Here is a 19,384-nt window from a genome sequence, read left to right as displayed (position 1 = left end):
CCTTGGCCTTCTTGCTACAAGGACACATTGCTGGCTCATGGTCAACTTGTTGTCCACCAGCACACCCAGGTCCTTCTCTGAGAAGCTGCTCTCCACCTGCTCAGCCCCCAACCTGTGCTGCTGCATGGCGTTATTCCTCCCCRGGTGCAGGACTTGRCACTTCYCYGCGTTGAGCTTCATGAGGTTCCTCTCTGCCCATTTCTCCAGCCTGTCGAGGCCCCTCTGAAAAGCAGCACAACCCTCTGGGGTATCAGACACTCSTCCCAATTTTGTGCCATCTGCCAAATTGCTGAGGGTGCTTTCCGTCCTCTGGGGCAGGTCATTAATGAAGAAAAACAGTATTGGCCCCAGTATCGGCCCCTGGGGGACACCATAGTGACTGGTCTCCAGGTGGACACTGTGCCATTGATTACAATCCCTCTGAGCCTGGCAGTTCAGCCAGTTTTCAGTCCACCTCACTGACCGCTTATCTAGCCCGCACTTCATCRGCTTGTCTRTGGGGTTGTTATGGGAGACAGTGTCAAAAGCCTTACGAAAATCAGCGCCCATTGACTTGTGCGTGTCCAGTTTGTAAAAGTGTTCCCAAACCTGACCCTCCTCCACCGAGGGTAGGTCTTCATTGCTCCAGACTTCCCCTCTTGTCTCAGAGGGCTGAGATTCCTGAAGGCCAGTCTCACCAGTAAAGACTGAGGTGAAGAAGGCACCTGGTACCTCTGTGGTTTTGATGTCTTTTGTCACCAAGGCCTCTGTCCCATTTAGAAGCAGGTCCACAGTTTTCCTAGCCTTCCTTTTGCTGCTTATGTACTTATGGAAGCCTTTCTTGTTGCCCTTGTAAAGACTGTGAACCACTCCCTTCCCTTAGCCAGAAGCTATATTTTTCCATGTTCCCTGCAATAATGAAACAGAATTCAGGGTCTGGAGACCTTGGCTCATATCCACAACACTTAGTAAACCAAGTACATCTCAGCAAAAGGTATGTTTGCAGAAYGTAACTTTTAACCTTCTATTCTTTGTATACTGTACACAGAGGAGCTAAATGTTTCTTTTTTTTTTTTTTTGGTCACACATTCTTTGCTAGTGTTTTGTCAATGAATAAATATTTGCTGAATTCCAGTGCATAGAGTATTTTTACAAATGCCCAGAATATTTTTCAGATTAATTTGGAAGTCCTTGCCAAATGATAAGATAGTGATAAGAAAATAAGCAGAACACTCACAGAAGGTATTGGTATCTTGGGTGTTTTATCAGGATTTAGGATTGTGACACAGTCCCAGAACTGTTGTACAAGAAATCTCTGCTTACAAAATCTCATGCCTCGGACACCTTCCAGGTCTCAACTTTGATATGCCTCCTGTGTTTCCATTTGAGCAATCTAATTTTATCAGCAGCTCCTTCTCCAAATGCTGGCAAGTTCCTGCTGCTAAATCCTGTAGTTTCTTTCACAAAGAGATGTTTCTCTAGCTCAWAACTAAAAGCTGGGAAGTGGAAGACAGAGGTAAGAATGGTGCAGCAGCCAAGAAGAATCTGTAACCCACCATCTCATTCACTTGTTCCGTTGATTACATGGGTCTATAAACACACTCTTCTTCTTTTCTGACTTTATCATTCCCATACAGTGGGATTCATTTATTCTAGCCTCYCTACAACTAAGATAATCAGTGAAGATCCAGTCAGTAGCAGGCAGGGAAGTGAAAAGTGCAATTCATTTCATCCTACAGTAGGCACCTAAAACAGRTCAGATGACTCATACTCATACAGTGCCTATTTTTCACCAGTGACTGTAAAGGAAGTCCTGGATTACTAGTCCACATGGAGAAACCTGTCCTGTAGACACCTCTGACTAGATTAGATGGATCCYACCTGAGATTCACAGATTAAACTAAACCTCCTACAGCCAAAAGCTGCCTGAGCAGAATCACTACTGTGACTCTTGCAGGCAAGATTGCCAAAAACACCTGACATCACTGGAAGCTTCCAGTTTGGGATGCCCAGTTTCAGACATATAAAGGTCCTTTATTTTTCTGATTGTGGAGGCTCACCACTTTCCAATGCCTTTATTGGCATGGATATGTCAGGCAACCAGAACATGATACAAACATCTCCCAGCAAGCAATGCATGAGCCAATGCATTAAATCAGTTTTGCATCTGAACCCATTAGCCTTGTTGCATCTGAGCCAATTAGCCTTGATTACAGAATGAGGACTTATTAACTCAGCTTCAGAGCAATATTAATGTCACAATGCTGCTTTCATGTTTACTATCTCCGAGTATCTGGATCTAGTCTTTGCACTGGACTGCCTCATATCAATCTGTAGCTAGCTCGGGACACCGCCATCATAAATAATCTAAGGTTTCTCAAATAGGCCTTGAAAATTGAAGCATCCAGATCCATGAGCTGCTGTGAAACATCTTAACCTGTACAGATCTAGGATCTGCTATATAGCGGGTGCTGAATAACATGTTCTGCGTACACTGCCAGGGAAACCACACACTGGCCGAAATTCACCTTGATGCCAACCAAGAGCCAGAGCTCAAGAAAACAATGCTTTAGTTTGAGGGCACAGCGAAGGTCTCGGCATTACCTGCTCTTCTGCACAGTAAAGAATCCTGCCCGTAAGCACAACTTGCATCATGCRTCAACTGTTGCGGTCTAATGTAACTCCTTCAAGTAAGTGAAATAGCAAATGAAACTTGAAATCTTGGACTGTCGATGAATATTTATCTTAGAAAAACAATAATACATACCTGAGAGGGTTTTTTTCTCTTTTAATTCCATGCTTGTTTCCATTTCGATACAGTCAACAACTATTGTTAATGTGGGACATCACAAAAACAGGTTGCTTTCCACTGTAACAACAATCCCATCCCAACTCTGGTTGAAATGACAGATAAAACATGTGATTGAAAATGTGCTTTTTCCTTTTCTAGTTTTATAAACAAAGCTCCTAAGGAGAAACTGCTTCCTTATTTCAGAGGTAATGTTGGATTTATTAGCTTTCAGCCAATGAAAACAAATAGATGAAGAGTGCTAATATATACAAACTGTTCTGAATGGGATGAGTTTTCCTCAGGCTATATAGCAGGCTGGGCCCTGGGTCATACAGACATGTAAGAGCAATCATTTTCTTTCCATGGCTAAACCTTTGTGTTTCCTACTAGATCTTACTGATCAACAGAAAACCAAAATAATGCAAAATAATGCAATTTAGGTTTCTACAAGCATGCATTGCAGAAACAAATTATTGCAAGACAAACTTTAGCGTAATTTACTTTTTATCATCTGATCCACTGTAACTGCTCACGTACCAGGTCTGTAAAAGGGAGATAATATAAGGCAGTTTCCTCCTTAGTAAACTTCCCCTGGGTTAGGAAAATCCATGCAGGTAGCTGACACCTTATGTAAATCTACAGCTTGTGTCATAATAAGTTTCCACAACCATATTCCCAACCATGTAGGCACCCTGCAGTGCCTCCTTCAGAAACTCTTTCAGAAACTGGCACAAAGGTTTTCAGAAACGACTAGTGATTTGAGGCCCACATGCTGGAGGTCCCAGCCACCACCAGAATATCTGGCCTACTGCAAGTATTTCAGGGTCAGCAGCTGAACCTTTAGAGTCCCTAAAACAATAATCACTCCTGAAAAACTTGGCTTAAAGCTGTGTCATTTTTTCCAATCTCTTCAGCTTTCCTCTGCTTTCTAAAGTGACCATTTCCTGTCCTTTCAAATTAACCCATTAGATATACTAATGACAAAACCAAAATGAAATGATAGAGAAAAATGAATTGAAAACAACAGACTCAAGCTGTCATTTTGCATAATTTGTGAACAAAACACATAGTGACACCAGAGATTCATTCACAATATTCTGCTAACATATCTCATACTCGTCCTAGATTTGACTATTATGATATGGGCAGATATGCAGAAAAACCAATACTAGCAGGCTAGCCTTGCAAAACAATGGAGTAACTGTGCTTGGGCTAATCAGTAGAAGAAAGAGAGCAACCCAATCTTTTGTATTTTAATAGCATGGTCATCAAATTAAGTCTGAACTTTATTCACGGTAATGAATTATCACAAGTGGGTGCTGCTAAAAAAATATTAAAACACTTTTTCTACTGTAGAGTAGACCTATAGAGGGATAAGAAACCTACTCGGTGTGTGTACATACCCACCCTGCACAGACTACCAAATAAAGCTCTGTAACATGACTATTTCTCCCCTGATTTTGATCAGGATGATGCAGCTCATCTCACACTTGAGCTACCAAAGGTAATGAGATCTTTGCAGTTTTCATTCACTACCAACCTGCGTGGGTTTCAACCATAACATGGTGGGCACGTCTACAGGGGCCAGATAGTACCTCACATTTGAAGCTAGCCTCAGACCAGTTGGCATAAGCACCCGTAGCTGCTTAGGTGTAACACCACCAAGCCCAGCATGGGCTTTCTACTGCCCCTCAGCCACCTCCAACACTATGCTACGGTTCCGCTCTGAGAAGTAGGAAGCTTAACTTTTCGTTATTATTCCACTGAACTGATGAGGCCCGTGAAACATTTATAGTCCAATATCTCTGATTAATATCCACTAGCAAATGAATTATTTAAAAAAAAAAATGAGGAGGAATCTGGGATGTTACTATTACCATTGCTTTGAATGTTTTATTTATACAGGACATTCTGTACAAGACAAAGTTAAATATACATTTCCCACAAAGGTGACATATACAACACCTTACCATAACAGCATGTTTGCTTAACTGTTCATCTGCATATACAATATGCCATGTTTGTTGTCAGCTAAGGGGTCAATTTTCAGCAGAGGGTATATTTGATATACCACAGAAGGAAAGAGAATGAAATCAAGCCATATATAGAGCCCAAGTACCAAAAGTTACCCCGTGTCTTTTAATGCACAATTACCGAACAGTTGCTGCTTTGTTAACTTCAGGAAGTCACGTTCATGAAAAAGAAAATGGGAAACAATGAAAAGGAAGACATAATTAAAAAAACTAGATGCAAGCTGCTGGAACAGGATATGATTCTGCACAGATCCCTATAAAGGTTCTTACGTTGCCATATAACATACTGTGGCCTTCTCTGATTGTTTGATTCAAAAAAGGTCTGTGAAGGTAAATAACCATTTGTGTTTTACGTGAAATAAAAATATCAATACCTGCTTGATGCAGGTAGTGACAGAGAGAATGCTCTGATGGTTTTTTTTTTTTGCAGAACTAGATCTAAATGAATATTTCATTTACCCACTTCCTCTTTATGGAAGGATTCCCTAGTAAATCTCAAGAGCCATCTCTCTTGCCTAATAAGGACACTATGACTGAGCCCTGGAGAAGGAAAATACTGGAAAGAGTTTAGTAATGCTGAGCTTCTCCATGCTTCAACTTGGTCATGAGAATCACCCTGCACGTGTAGTCCTTTGGTGACGTGGTCTATGTGCATTTATTTCTGCCTTCGTGAGTGAAGCCAGAGCTGAATCTGGAAGGTGTTCAGCTTAAACGGATGACAGATAGACAGTAGACTTTTCAGAACGAATATATACGGACGTAATTACAGATAACGGATAGGAAAGATCTGGCTGTTCAAAATTCTGTGATAATAGAGACATAAGTTCCAGCAAAACACTCCCCATAACCTGCGATGAAGGAGCCTCAAACTCTTTGCAGCCTATTTCAGAAAGAGGCTCAGAGTTCAGGGCCTACCCTCATCTGTATTTGTCCTCTGAGGCTAGCCACAAAATACAGTCTATTTCCTAGCCCTATTCACTAATTTTCACCTCTTTCCTCTACCTTGAAAACCCCTCACATCTTCATGAATGAAATTCATCCGAGGCAATCACCTTGGGCTCCCTTTATACGTCGTAGAGATCTGCTCAGCATACAGCCCTGCAGTCTGGTGCACAACTCTTCTCACCCTAAAGTAAATGACGAAACAAGGCTTGATGACTCAGTGTGGCCTGTTTCTCCTCGCCAGCTATAGGGGAAGCCCAGAGAAACAGCTCATCTGAACACATCTGCACTGTAGACATTCACATTTTACTCGGATGAAACTCAGGCCTGTCACAAGGCAGCTCCCCGCTTCCCCACAGAAACGCTTATCTTTGCTGCACTTCCAGCAGGGAGTGGAAGTTTATCTCCACATTGACCTACTTTAAAACAGTGCTTTAAAGTAATTGGTGCGGGTTTACTAGATTAGAAAACCTAGGAAGGAATTTTTTGTGTTACACATGATCCCAAAAGTTTTCCATCATATTTCTATCACTATACTATTTTCTGTCCAGGGACAAATACATTCTGCATATTTTGATTTTTTCTTAAAGCTGGCCTGTGAGGTAGGTGGGAAAATCAGACTCTGTTTGCGACATGAAACAAGGCAGGGGCTACAGTTGATAGAAAATTTAAGAGGAGGAAAGGTTTATCACAAGTTGGTGGATTGATTGACACCATGCTGAGCCACCCTTAGCTGTGATTTTTCAGGACACGTAAGAGAGAGCTTTGCATCTGGGATCTTTCAATGTTTGTGATCTCCCACTCGCAGGAACTCTGAACATCAATTACCTTGAATTGCCCTGAACCCTGATGCAATCTCTTAGTGGGGAATTGTGGTGTCTGCAGTTTATATGATGAGTGAATCTGATCTAAAAAGGCAGTCTTGAGCCCACGATACAAACATGCCCTTAAACTCAGACATAAAGGCCATATAATACAGCTGTAGCAGAGTCAGGAATGGATGATAAAAATCAAAAAGCAAAAGTCCTTATTAAACTTTCATGAGATATTCACTCTCAAGATAGAGGAATAAATTACAGGCACACCATTTATTTGCAACTTTTCCACTAGGAAATCATTTTTTCCAAAGTATTTTTTCCAATCTTTAGTTGAGTAAACCATTCCCATTTTGGTAAAGTGTTGCCGCAACGTGTCACTTAAAGACTTTATTTCAGTATACAACATGTTGTTTTGGTACCTCCAGATACATCTTCACATTACAGTGTTTTCATACATGCACTTTATTTAATCATGAAGAACGGTATCTATCACAGATATCACCCTTTAAATGTCAAACCTAAAGCTTTTGTGTTTTCTTGTATTTGTGGAGAAGCAAACCACCACAGATCTTATCCAGTAGTTTGGTATAAATAAACCCTAGTGTTACAATGATACAGAATTAAAGACACTGGTATAGCTTTCTCTCATCCAGAAAGGAAAATAAGCTACACCAGTGTGAGGCACCGTAACACACTGCACAATTGCACCCAGTATAAGGAACACAGTTTTACTATTATTCTGATAACACAAAACCACAAGCCTTACTGCAATTTTTATGAGACTGCAAGAACTTTGTGTAGGTCCGGCTATAGCTGAAAAGTCTATATGGCTACCAATACTTTCAGTGCAAAATGAGAGTTGCTAATATCAGGGAAAGAAGTGAATATATATTTCTTGAATGACATTTTGTATTTATTCTGGAGTTTTCTAGGTGAAGAATTAGGCAGGACTGAGAAGGCAAGGAAAGTGACAGAAATCTCAGTGCAGCTCCTTTCATCAGATTTTTGGAAACAATTGCAGGATACAGAGTGGATCCAGAAACAGACCTTAAGGGGATGCTGACAACTTTACCGCTTCATCTGAAAGCTTGATTTGGCAGTGGAAGCTCAATCTGCTCTCAGAAACTGTATGATAAAGGCAGTGACCAAGAGTTTATTTAAATGCTGTTTATATTATAAGCAAAATATCTGAAGCGTGAGGTGAAACTCTCTCAGCCTGCACACAACCATGTCATTCTTCGTCATCGTAAACTGCGTAACTCTTGTCCTATTTCCTGGATTGGTGGGAATAGGAATGTGCTAATTCAGTCGTTTCCTTTTTTTCTTTACAAATAAAGTGCAGGTCAGGTCAGTCACAAGATTGGTTCTGTGCCATTCCAGTCAATAACGGCTCCGTGCCACCTAGAAATGAAAGCAATTATTTTACACTCGTCAGTTAATCATGTTATTGGAGTGGTAACCCAACATCCCTCAAACAAATTACTTTAGAGTTTTGGATGGACTCACTTGGGTAACTATTTACATCTTCTCCACGGGAAAGGAAGGGAAAGGAGGTACTTGCACCCACTATTTTTAGTGCCCAAACTGGGAAGTCAGTCTCCTTAAACTTATTCTAGTCTTTTCTAGGCAATAGAGAGTCCTCAGCAGCAGCTGATTCAGAACAGGTACCTTGGCTTTACAGAGGCTGTAGGGAATCCCCAAGACGGTTATGAGAATTAACCCTATATAACCAGAATGCTCAGTCTCTTAGCTGTTATTAGGCAATTTGCACATTCCTATACAGACAGGCCTCTGATTAGGAGCTGTGTGGCTCTGAGACCCCGAGACCAGATGACTTCATTTAGCAGCTATCCTTGTTCCTGTCTTTGGTTCCTTTCAAATATTCAATGGCACACTTCAATGGCACAGTTTTGCTTTCTCTATGGTATTGTTTTGTTTTTCGTCTCATCATCCTACCTTCAGAATAACACTGAAGATGTATATTGAGGACAATATTTCCAAATAAGTCCATACTCATGCATAAAAACCTTCATTTTTTGCTATTCTTGGCTCTCTATTGTTTGCTACTGCTCAGCTGCCTGCTCCAGGAATGTGACCAACACTGTTAGGGCGAAGAAAGTATCTATCCTGCATTTGCTACCAAATGTGCCTTCAAGGCATGGTGGACGATGACGAGGTGATGCAAGACCCAGTGAAACCATGATGAGTCTCTCCAATGACCTTGCTGGGTTGAAGTGAGTCAATTCACTGTATAGTCGGAGTCATTCATTATATGAATGGCACTCTGGTCCATGGCATTTCTTGCATTTGCAAGTTCATGTTCCAGATCTTCTCAGAATTAAACTCGACAGCATTGCCAGTGTTGACTATTTAGATCTGTTTTGAAAATCTGTCTCAGAGCTCAGGAGCACAGTAGTAAGACATTTGTGAGGGGTTGGGGACAACAGTGAGTTGCCAGAGTGCAATCCACATTCTTTCTGTCACCGAGGACAGGATGTGTCAGCAGGGGTATGACAGCTCAGTACTTTTGTTGAGCAGGTTGATTAAGTGAAAAACAAAACCAAAAGCTGAATCCACACAGTATTCAACTCAAGGTCTTAAGGGAAGTGACTACCTGAGGGATCTTTCTCAGTCTACAAGCAGGCACAGCAAAACCGCAAGTAAACTGATATGGAAAATGTGGGCTGTTGTGAAATTTGTCCTTACTTTTTCTGCAGAATATTCTTTCCATTTTTGATTTTGTTGACCACATGAAAAAAATGCAGAAAGACTGTCCTCATTCCTAAGCTTAGTAGGAATACACAACGGTGATACCTCACTTCTTGAGCTAAAAACAGAACATGCCCTGGCTGGGCATAGTCTGCTTAGTCTGGTACTTTCTAGTGCTGAAAGTTACCTCTGCCAGAGGTTCAGAATATCACTTTGCCCACAGAACAACCAAATGCAAGTGGGAAGTACAGTCTCCACATTCTATCTCCATCGGATTTTTCTGGTAGTGCTATCAAACCATCCTTTATTTTTGTAGACAATCTTCCCAAGGCACCATCTTCTATCTCACCAGGATGATTAAAGCTTTGAGAGAGATCCTGCATCAGCAAAGGCTAAATGACACAGAATCAGATCTGCTCTGTGGACACACTGTCCTCTGTGAAAACAACATGGTATCATTGCTGCCGACACCATTTTTGCTAGTATGGCTTAAGATATTGCTGATCACTATGAAGTGAGGAAGTGGCCTTTTCTAAAACAGATTTTGAATAAGGAGCTTAAGCAGAGAAACAGATTCTGAAACAGGACTCAAGGTAACTTTCATAAAAAGCCTGATCTTCTGTATTTATTTTCCAACTCTTTTTTTTGAGCTGTTTATAGAATGAAAAGCAGCCTTTGGCTGTTTGCCAGTACATAGAGGGCTTCAGAACTTTTTTCACCTAATGAATCGGCACAGAGAAGGTGTCAAATAGTCAGGGATCTCACTCACAAATGCTGAACAAGTGTTTTCTGCAAGGATAGAAACAAAATGGTCAGGACAATGCATTGTGATCATTCTGCCACACTGTCCTACCACAGTGCAATTCAAATGGAACCCAGATTCTTGCTGCTAATTCAATTATAATTTATCAGATTAGCAATAAAAAACAATATTTGCCTCATCTGGTTCAATTATAACCACATCCAAAGGTCACGGACGTTAATGGGAATACTTCTATTGAACCTAAGAGGAACTGGTTCAGGCCCTGAAGAATGCTCAGTGTGGAATAACATTCAGAGAGTATTTCTTGTAGTAATCACTTGATATTGTTATAGAGCATACCAATAATTCAGGCTTAATTGCCCATGCGTTCCTCTCCTCTAATCCACCAAATCTCCACTTGTCTCACTTCAAAGGAAAACAGATGTACTGTGTATCACACAGCCCTGCTACCACAGAGGAAAGCTGATGCTAGAGGGTTAATAAAATACATTGCTGAATTCAGATTATACAGTCAGATCAAAGTTTTATTCCCCTCCGGCAGGGCTAACAGATGTTATTTCCGCCAGTGGAGACAGTGGCTAAGGATTGTGACTGAGATATAAGAGTATTCTTCATGGGAGAATGGAATAAAGAAGTCTGCACGGCATCTCCCAAACAACCTAGGGAAGCACATTCCAGACATCTTTTGGTCAGAATCTGACTACTTCCACAGATGTCTAGAGCTGAAAGCCATAGTAAAAAGACATGTGCTTGCACTGACTCTTTGGCTGGGAGCCTGCAGGTTCAAGCAATACCTGCTAGAGACTAGTTGTTCTAGTCCCCTGAAGTGTTAGCTTCTTTAAACTCAAATTTCTCTCATTTGATGTTTTGCAGTGTAGGGACTAAAAGCATGAGCCTCACCTCCCTGAAGAAGCAAAACAACTCATCTCCTATAATAATAATAATAATAATAATAATAATGAAAAAGCCCTAAATATAGAAACATTCTATTACAGATGCAGTTCTCTCTTTGGAAGAGGATAAAACAAACACCAGACAGACGTTAGGCATATAACTCAATGCACAACGGGATGGTGTTCAGGTATTAGGGTAAACAATGGGTAAGGCTTTTCATGGATTAAAATAGAACTCAGTAATGTGAAAGAAAAGGAAAAATCCTGATCAAAATTTGGAACCTACAGTTAAACTTCTCAGTTCTGACTGTTCAGGCTGTGAAATTCTGCACAGTCCCTGAGAAATTATCCGGCATTTGCTGGTGAGAAAGGATTAGTAAGGAATTTTATTATGAATGCTTGTTCAAAAGGAGTAATGGCTGCTTTTTGTTTGTTTGTTTTAATAAAAATTAGGGGTATTTTCCATGGTTGTACATGAAACATTACTTTTGTACCTCCCAATTTGTTAACAGGTGAGTTAGTTTGGTTTCTTTTTACTTTTCTGTATATACTGACTTACAGTTGGAAGAAAACATTCTTAAAAAAAAAAAAGGAAGGAAAAATGTAATATGAAAAAACTTTAACAGCAAGGCCATGATCAAATAAATGTGCTCAAAGAAAATGGAGAATACTGAAGAGACTCGGACAAGAAGCCAGACTGATCAGGGTAAATCAGATAGTCCTGAGAACGGTACAAACAAAATAAATTGACACTGGAATTTGCTGGTAATTTACTTCTCCAAAAGATTAAAGCAGATAATTTAAAATAAACAAACATCACCGCTACGAAAACTGTGCTTCGCTTTGATGCAAGGCCAGGAATGGAAACCATTCTAACACCGACTTTAAGCTGCATGCATTATTCACCTCATTGTGTGGGGTTTCTGAGACTATATACTATCTATCTTAATCTGTAAACAGTCATGCTTACCTTTCACTGGAACAGAGGAACCAATACAATATATATGTGTGCAGGGAGCCTGGACTAATATCACTGTTGTCATGTTACAGGATGCCTCTTCTACTTTTCTGTAACTGTATAATGGCAGCCCTGCATGAACACAGTGTTTGGCAGCCAATGCCCTCATTTGTTGTTTCTCGTATTTTTATTTTTTTTTATAACAGGAAAAAATGTGGCAGGGAGATGAGGGAAATGACAAGAGAAATCTGAAGCTGCTTGGCTTGCTGTTTTAACAAACGTTACGGGCTTTCACAATGAGGCTTTTACTTCTTGCTCCAAAGATGTGCAGATAGCAGCTTTCAAAGGCCTGCTGCTGAAGTTGATATAAAGCTGATTTTTTAATCCAGCAAAATTCCCCCATTATGCTTCCTTCATCTCTCACTAGAGTAACTGAAAAATGTTCCCATTAACTTCAGCATGACTTGGATAAATTTCTTAAAGTCCATCATTTAATATCACATAGACCTCAAAATGGTCATGAAAATCTTAACATCACAGGAACTGGCCTTGTATTTAAGGAGAGACTATGACCTAAGAACTATCAACGATGGCCTAACAAAACATTAAAAATACTGTGTTTTGTGATCTTGAGAAGCTTTTTGCTGCTCAGGGACACATGGGCAGTTTGAGCAAACTGAAGCTTTCGAGCATGGGGCTTCATGCACTGAGAATGGTACCCACATCCCTCAGTGCAATTCTAGCTTTTAAGAAAAGACTGATAAAGATGGAAGAATTTTTCTCCTTTTCTCATTATACCCCTACAACAGGAACCAATCACTATTGGGTATCCAAACTTTGACCTGTTGAAATCGAGTTGAGTTCTCAAACTGACTTTAACTAAGTCAGCTTTGGCAATGTAATGAAGGTGCCTCTAAAAGTGAATTGAATATCTTAGAGAGTTTGTTGTTAATTACAATAATAAAACAAAATGTGTAATACATATTATCACAGTCTGGCCCACTGATACCTATTCTAATTATTAACCACTAATTTTACAAGATTATCTGTTGCAATATTTACTTTTTTACCACAGTCCAGCCTTATATACATTATGTTTATCAATAACTGAAAATACCTGTTTTAAAAATTTTAGCTCTCACTTACTTTGTCCTAATACAGTGCTCAAGTGGAGGAGTAAGATCATTGTCTTTAGCTTCAGTGCACATCTGAGTTGTGTCTGCAGAGACATAACAGATATGATTAGTGTCTGAGGTATACTTGTATTCATCTCTGCATTGCAGTGGCTTGTAGGAACCCCAACCATGGAAGTKACAGAGTAGACCAAGAGTCACTGCCGCCCACACTGCAAAGCACCTAGCCCAGAGCAGGCATATTCCCACTTCAGATTGAAATGCTCTGCAAGGTGAGCACTCCTGGCACTTGAATATCAGCCCACACTCTCATTCACATCATCTGAACAGCGTGGGCATGGACAGGGCCAGGAATGCTCTGAGCAGATACCACATGCACAGCTCGTTGTAAATAGCACGCACTTTATAGCTGACCTTAGCCAGCAACTTGAGCGGGCAGTGTGCATGTCATGGCATTCACTGCTTTAGTCAGCTCTTGTATCCTCTTAGCTAACGGTCTACAACCTGCTCATGTGAAGGCACTCCAAAGCCTGAAAGAGGGTGAATGAATGCAAACTTTATATTGGGAATGACCCCCAGATTGTGCCCAGGAGTTTTTTGGGAGAGTTAGTTGGTTCGGGCCCAAAACTTTTGCAGAAATGCGCTGACTATTTAACACTAAGGATGATCATGGGACAGTGTTCCGACCCATGTCCTGACCCAAGTTATTTTACTAATATAAACATGGTCTCAAGGAAAACATGGACCAAAAGGTGAAAAAATGTGCTGGAGGACTTTCATGAGGTGTTTATTTTGCAGCCAATGTGATAATTACTAAAAATGCAGTTTTCTTATTTACATGCTAAGGACAACTGTAGTCCTAGGCTTGAATAGGAAGCCCCAAGTCCAGTCCAAACTAGGTTAAGATCCCTTCCCCTGGAAGGGAAGATGGTCCCTTGACTTTTGGGAGAGCAGTGCACAGACCAGAAAAGATGGTGCCGTTTTGGATGTAAAAGGCTCTGAGCATTTCTTTGGGACGGAAAGGCATTTGCATTGTTCCGGGGAAAACAGAGAGGTCAGTGTTTCAGAAACTGGATCTGTCAACAGTGAAAGTAGTTGCTGAACTTCCCAGGGAGAAAACATCCTGAGACTAGCTTGGATGTCAGTCTGCTCAGCTGTTTCCTGTTTTGGAGTAAAACATTTTAGACTGCAGCAGACCAAGCTTTTTTGTTTTTTGTATTTTTTCTGTCCATCATCCAGTCAGTGGGCAGGTTGTGAGCTACAAAGGATGCCGAACCAGAGCGTAGAATACGGACCTGATTCAGTGAAACTGATCTAGACAGGATGGGAGGTGACTGTTTCTATATCCACAGCTGCAGCTAACCACATTGTACCATGTGTCTTGTCTATGATCATAAGGATGCAACAGGTACCTTACTTGAGTTTCCTTAATATGCTGAATATCATTGGTATAAGTGAAAAGGCATTTGCCATATCTAGATGTGTGTGAAAGAGTTTGTGGCGTTTGTTATTTTACCATATAAAAAACAATTCAACTCAGGGGAAAGGTGGTGTCATGCCCTGTGGTTCAGAGGGAACATTAATGGTTCTTCACGAAACTGTTGATCAGCCTGCCACAGTATTCTGCAAGTCAGAAAGGTAAAAACTAGCAGTGCAACCAGACACTATTTATGCCAGTCTCAGATATATCTGGCTTCCTCATCTCACAGAGATGACCTGACTCTCCCTTGCCTGCTGATCTTGTCAGTATAAACACCCATGCAGAAAACTCTGAATGATCTTGGGGGCTGGAGTAATGAAAAATGGATACAATTTAGAAGTACATAAAGTAATGGCAGTTTTCTTCCAGAACCTCAGGAGCTTAGAGATATGCTGGAACCCTGAAAGTTTGAAAGTGCCTATTCCATCCTAATATTGAAGAGTTTATAACAGTTTTTAGAGGTCTCCAATAGTATTTGGATTTGTCTGGGAATTCCTGATGCTGACATTCCAGATCTTCTCATGGTAAGAAGCAACAGCCACTGTCCTGATCATAGCACTGGTAGTAGAATAGGCATTTGGCATGGCTGCCTTTCATAGTCATTACCAACCTGCTGAACTTTGTGAATTTTAGACTTGAGTTCTTCCAAGTAGGAGACTTTGAATGGAGGTATTTCATAGTAAGGAATATGAAAAAGTATTACCAAAAGTTATATCTTAAGGAGGCAGGCAAGGAATGTTTACCTAAGTTAACTAATTGACAAACTGAGTTAAAGTGCTTCACATAACTCATTTGAAGCAAGGAGCATCAATGCAACACTGTTCCATCCTGGAGTCACCAACAGCAAGAAGAATCTGAGTAAGATACAATGCAGCTTCTTCACTTACATTCTAATTTAAACCAAAACCTTAGGAAGTGACATTTTATTAATCACCTTTCCAGAAATCTTCTGCACACTGGAACAATCTCAAGTGTGGGACAAAGCTATTTTGAAGGAAACTGTTATAATCAATATACCAGGTAGCCTAGTAGCTGTCTCCAACATCTGAAAATCTGCAATTTCACTGCTTACACTACYTTCAGTGGGATTGGCAAAGGGACTGAGGATGATGCCTATGGGTMTGGAAGAATCTTCTGAGAAATCCTGTTATATTTTTTCTTAGCAATTATACAACCACTTTTTGAAAACACTTTTGAAAGGATACCAAATTCAAGGGATGTGCCAATGAGATAAAAATACATAGGTAGGCACTAATTGTATATATTAGAAAAAAGGAGTAGTATTTCTCCAAGCAGCACAACACATTCTTTCATACAAGTGCTCTGTATGACCTATAACAAAAATCCCAGAATCTCCAGCAAGTCTCTAAACAGCCAACAAAAGCACAAGCGCAAAATGCAGAGGGTGATTAATTTAGATACACTGGCTTGTTTTCCTTCTTCTGCCTATCAGAAATTTCCAGCAAAATGAAAAAAAAGATTGAAGAACCTTTGTCTGTTTGGAACAGCATGTAGAATTCATTAGCAGATGTTGCCTACTTCCAGAAAGGGACTTTGTATTTCTTTTCATTTTGGCAAATGATCATGAATATTAGAATCAGGGCAAATTCTCAGTCCTGGATAGTTTTGATGCTGATTCCATGTAGAAGAGGAAATGTTACTCCTCTCAAAATATTATTTTGCTCTTACCTTCTGGCTTTTCCTCCTTTCTTGCCCAGCATAATTTCTTTAAGATTTCCTGGAAAGTGACCTTGATTGTAACCTTCCTAATAAAATCTCAGTTTTAAGGAATTCCCCTTCTTGCATATGCTAGYCAAAAGCAAACAACCATGCTAATCAGCACCAGTGGAGATGTATCTGTGCTGCACCCGGGACCTCACCTAGCATCTCTGTATAATGCTGCCTAATCATCGTAGCTTGTTGGTATTTCTATTATGGAAATACCAGTAATACTTAGCATCGTAGTATTTCCACCTGGTACTGTGCTGCATGGTTTAGATATATCATCAGTGTAACCTTTAAGAGGTAAAGGAATTTCAGTTTTTCTCCAGACCTAACAAAGGATTATTTTGCAGCCAGAACTAGGAAAGCTTTTCCCTGGAATGATGAAACTATTTGGATTTTACAGCCTTTTGCAGAATTTCACAGATAACAGAAGATTTATTAGGACACATCCCTGGAAGAGGCTATACAACAAAAAGATGTCTACCTCTCAATGAAAGTTTAATCCTTAAGGAGAAATAAATGCTATGACAGGTTGAATAGTAAAGAAATAACATATATAAGCTCTGACTACTTTTTTATCCCGGGATCTCAGACTGCTTGGTAAGTCAGGATTTTGGAAATGTTCCTCATTTATTAATGAGGAAAATATAGATGAGGAACCCTGTTCAGGACTGTATGTTACATGATAGAACAGAATAGAACAAACGTGTCTCAACGTCTCTAGTCCTATGCTGAATTGTATTATCTGTGTCACTTACAAAGAATTCCCTTACCTCAAGAAAATCTTCCTCTTTATTTACAGTCACAGTGAATAATTAGGGATTCTCTTGAGTCATTAGAAAATAGTGAGACTGCAGTTACTTCCAAAGCACAAAACCAGCAAAGAGATTATTTTTCTCACATTGACAATATATAATTGAGAAATAAATTATGGAAAGTTCAACTTAAAAGGCACGTTTCAAAAAATTATGAGCCTATGAAAAAAAGGTATTTTTTTCTGTTAATTATGATTGATTTGATTGATGATATGTTGACATTTATAATACGTTGCCTCCAAGCAAAGATATAGTGAGTTTTTGTACAATATCTGTTTTAGCAAATTTTCTTGTACCTGAAACAGACCATGTGGCAAACAGCTGGCAACTACCGTCCTGTGGAGGTTGATTAATTTGCTGAGATAAAAAATAATGTGATTACTACAATAGAATGACATGGATTCAAATTAAAGTAAGAGAACAAATAACAGGGATAAAGACTTGCATTCACTACCACATCTTGAGAGATGCTAAAGGCCTCCAGCACTCCCATCATACTAATAGTTTTTGGCACATGGTCTTAATTAGAATGTACAACAACCATTTATAACTAATTCTGTCTAAGAAAGAGAATGTGGGTGCAAACAAAACATACTGATCGCTTATTTTTAAAGAGTAGACTATAATACAGTGCCTTCTTAAAATTTAGAAGAAATTTGTTTAGGCAGTATAAATATATTGAAGGAAATGGAACAAAAGTTAAAGAACGCACCGTTAGCAAATAGGAATTAAAGGGCCAAGAATAACTTAATGTGCAAATGAGGAGGATCTTTCTAAGCATCCAAATAGTGCTTATCCAACTGTCTTCCAGTTGGAAAAAAACCTAACTACTGTAAGAGGCGCTCCACAATTTGACATGGTTTCCTGAAGGAATGAGTTTTGCAAGTCAGAAGATCTTGTGCACTCTTGTGTTTCCAGGTGTGCCCACAAGCAGGGAAAGGACTAGTCTTCGTTAGGAGATTAGTATCATTTTCTGTATCAGCTGGCTTTGGAGGAAAGGTTTCCTTGCTTCCTCACCCTTTCTGCTCCCTTCACTGCATGGATGTAGGAATGAGAAATAGAAGTCTTATACTTTCYGCCTGTAGAAAAGATCTTGAAAGATATGAGTATTTAGAGAAATGTGGAAGAATGGGAGTAGTTAAATATGGTTTATAGCCCTGTGAGTATGAACAGGATTTCCTTGGAAATCAGTGTCACTGAAAGATTTAGCAGTCTTTGTAAAGTAGTACATGTTCACTTTTAACACTTTTAAGACCTTATTCTCAAAATTTCTATGTGAAATTTTATTTCAAATTAATTATTGAAACTAGTCACGGAAATTAGGAAACAGGCACAAAAACAATATTTTAACATCTTAGACGTCATAAACTTATTCAGTTTTGTATTATCCCATTCTTTCTGATGTGGTGCTCTTGACACCACCAGAGATGAAATGCACAAATAATACGTTGTACATACCAATTGTTAACCGTATCTCTTCTTCTTGGTTGGCCAAGCCATCATAATAATATAGATCAAATCTCTGTTCTGTTTTCCAGTCACCCAATAAATTCTTTTCCAAACAAAAAAGCACACTGAAGTGGCTTTCACTGCATACCAACCAAATTGGGTACTTAGGGGTCTTCAAGTAACAACCAACCTAAAAGAAAGATACAGAATAATAACAACTTTTTGGGGAAAATAATACAAGAAAAGAGATAATTGTGGAAAACAGTAAATGTATTTTTCAGTTATTTATTATGGTCAACAAACACTAAAGCAGGCTCATTATATACCACTGATGAAGCAGACAAGTATAATTCTGGTAAACCAGGGAACTTTAAAAGCAAGTATCCGTCCTTAAGTTATAAGCAGGCCTTTCATTTTAGAATCTTTTTACAGATATGTAAAGCATTTTCATATTCCAGATAGGTACAATATTTTCATCTACTACAAGAAAGCAATAATGTAATCAGTTTTTTTTCTGCTGCTTTACCCCATAGTCTTTAAGGTGCAAGTCCAGCAAAAAATTGAAACTAGTTATATGCTTGTTTCAGCTCTTGTCTATTGATTTCTCATGGAATTCAAAGTGAAGCTAGGAACTGCCCAGGAATTCAGAGTTGAAATGCTGCATGGGATGGCATATAAAATAAATCTCCTAAAAGGTTTTTTTGTCACTTTTTCCTCACAAATGAACACACTTTATAAGGCAGAAATATATATGTTTAAATACCTGGGGTTGYGCATATATGGCTTTGAAATTTCATGTATGCTGATATAAAATGATTCATGGCAGTTTCCTGCATCCACTGAGTATCTTACAAGTATTTTCCTCCCCTCACGCTAATGTGTTCTGAGATAGATAC

At 39.5% G+C, this 19,384-nt stretch overlaps 1 protein-coding gene across 1 annotated transcript in view; it reads right to left on the bottom strand.

Moving 5' to 3' along the window:
* Nucleotides 1–7,120: 7,120 nt before the first annotated feature.
* The window catches only part of MINDY4 (MINDY lysine 48 deubiquitinase 4), a 90,378-nt gene continuing 78,114 nt past the window's right edge, over nt 7,121–19,384 (bottom strand). Inside the window, exons 16-18 of the mRNA XM_026072554.1 lie at nt 18,498–18,678; nt 13,033–13,105; nt 7,121–7,964 (exon numbers count right to left, since the gene is read on the bottom strand). Coding sequence (XP_025928339.1) covers nt 7,916–7,964; nt 13,033–13,105; nt 18,498–18,678 — 303 coding nt within the window. The 3' untranslated portion in view covers nt 7,121–7,915. The remainder of the gene's footprint in view (nt 7,965–13,032; nt 13,106–18,497; nt 18,679–19,384) is intronic.

Source organism: Apteryx rowi, unplaced genomic scaffold (genome assembly GCF_003343035.1).
Source record: "Apteryx rowi isolate R43461 unplaced genomic scaffold, aptRow1 scaffold_109, whole genome shotgun sequence".
Taxonomy (NCBI): Eukaryota; Metazoa; Chordata; class Aves; order Apterygiformes; family Apterygidae; genus Apteryx; species Apteryx rowi.
Note: the sequence above shows the minus strand (reverse complement) of the source record. Positions and strands in the feature narration are given on the sequence as shown.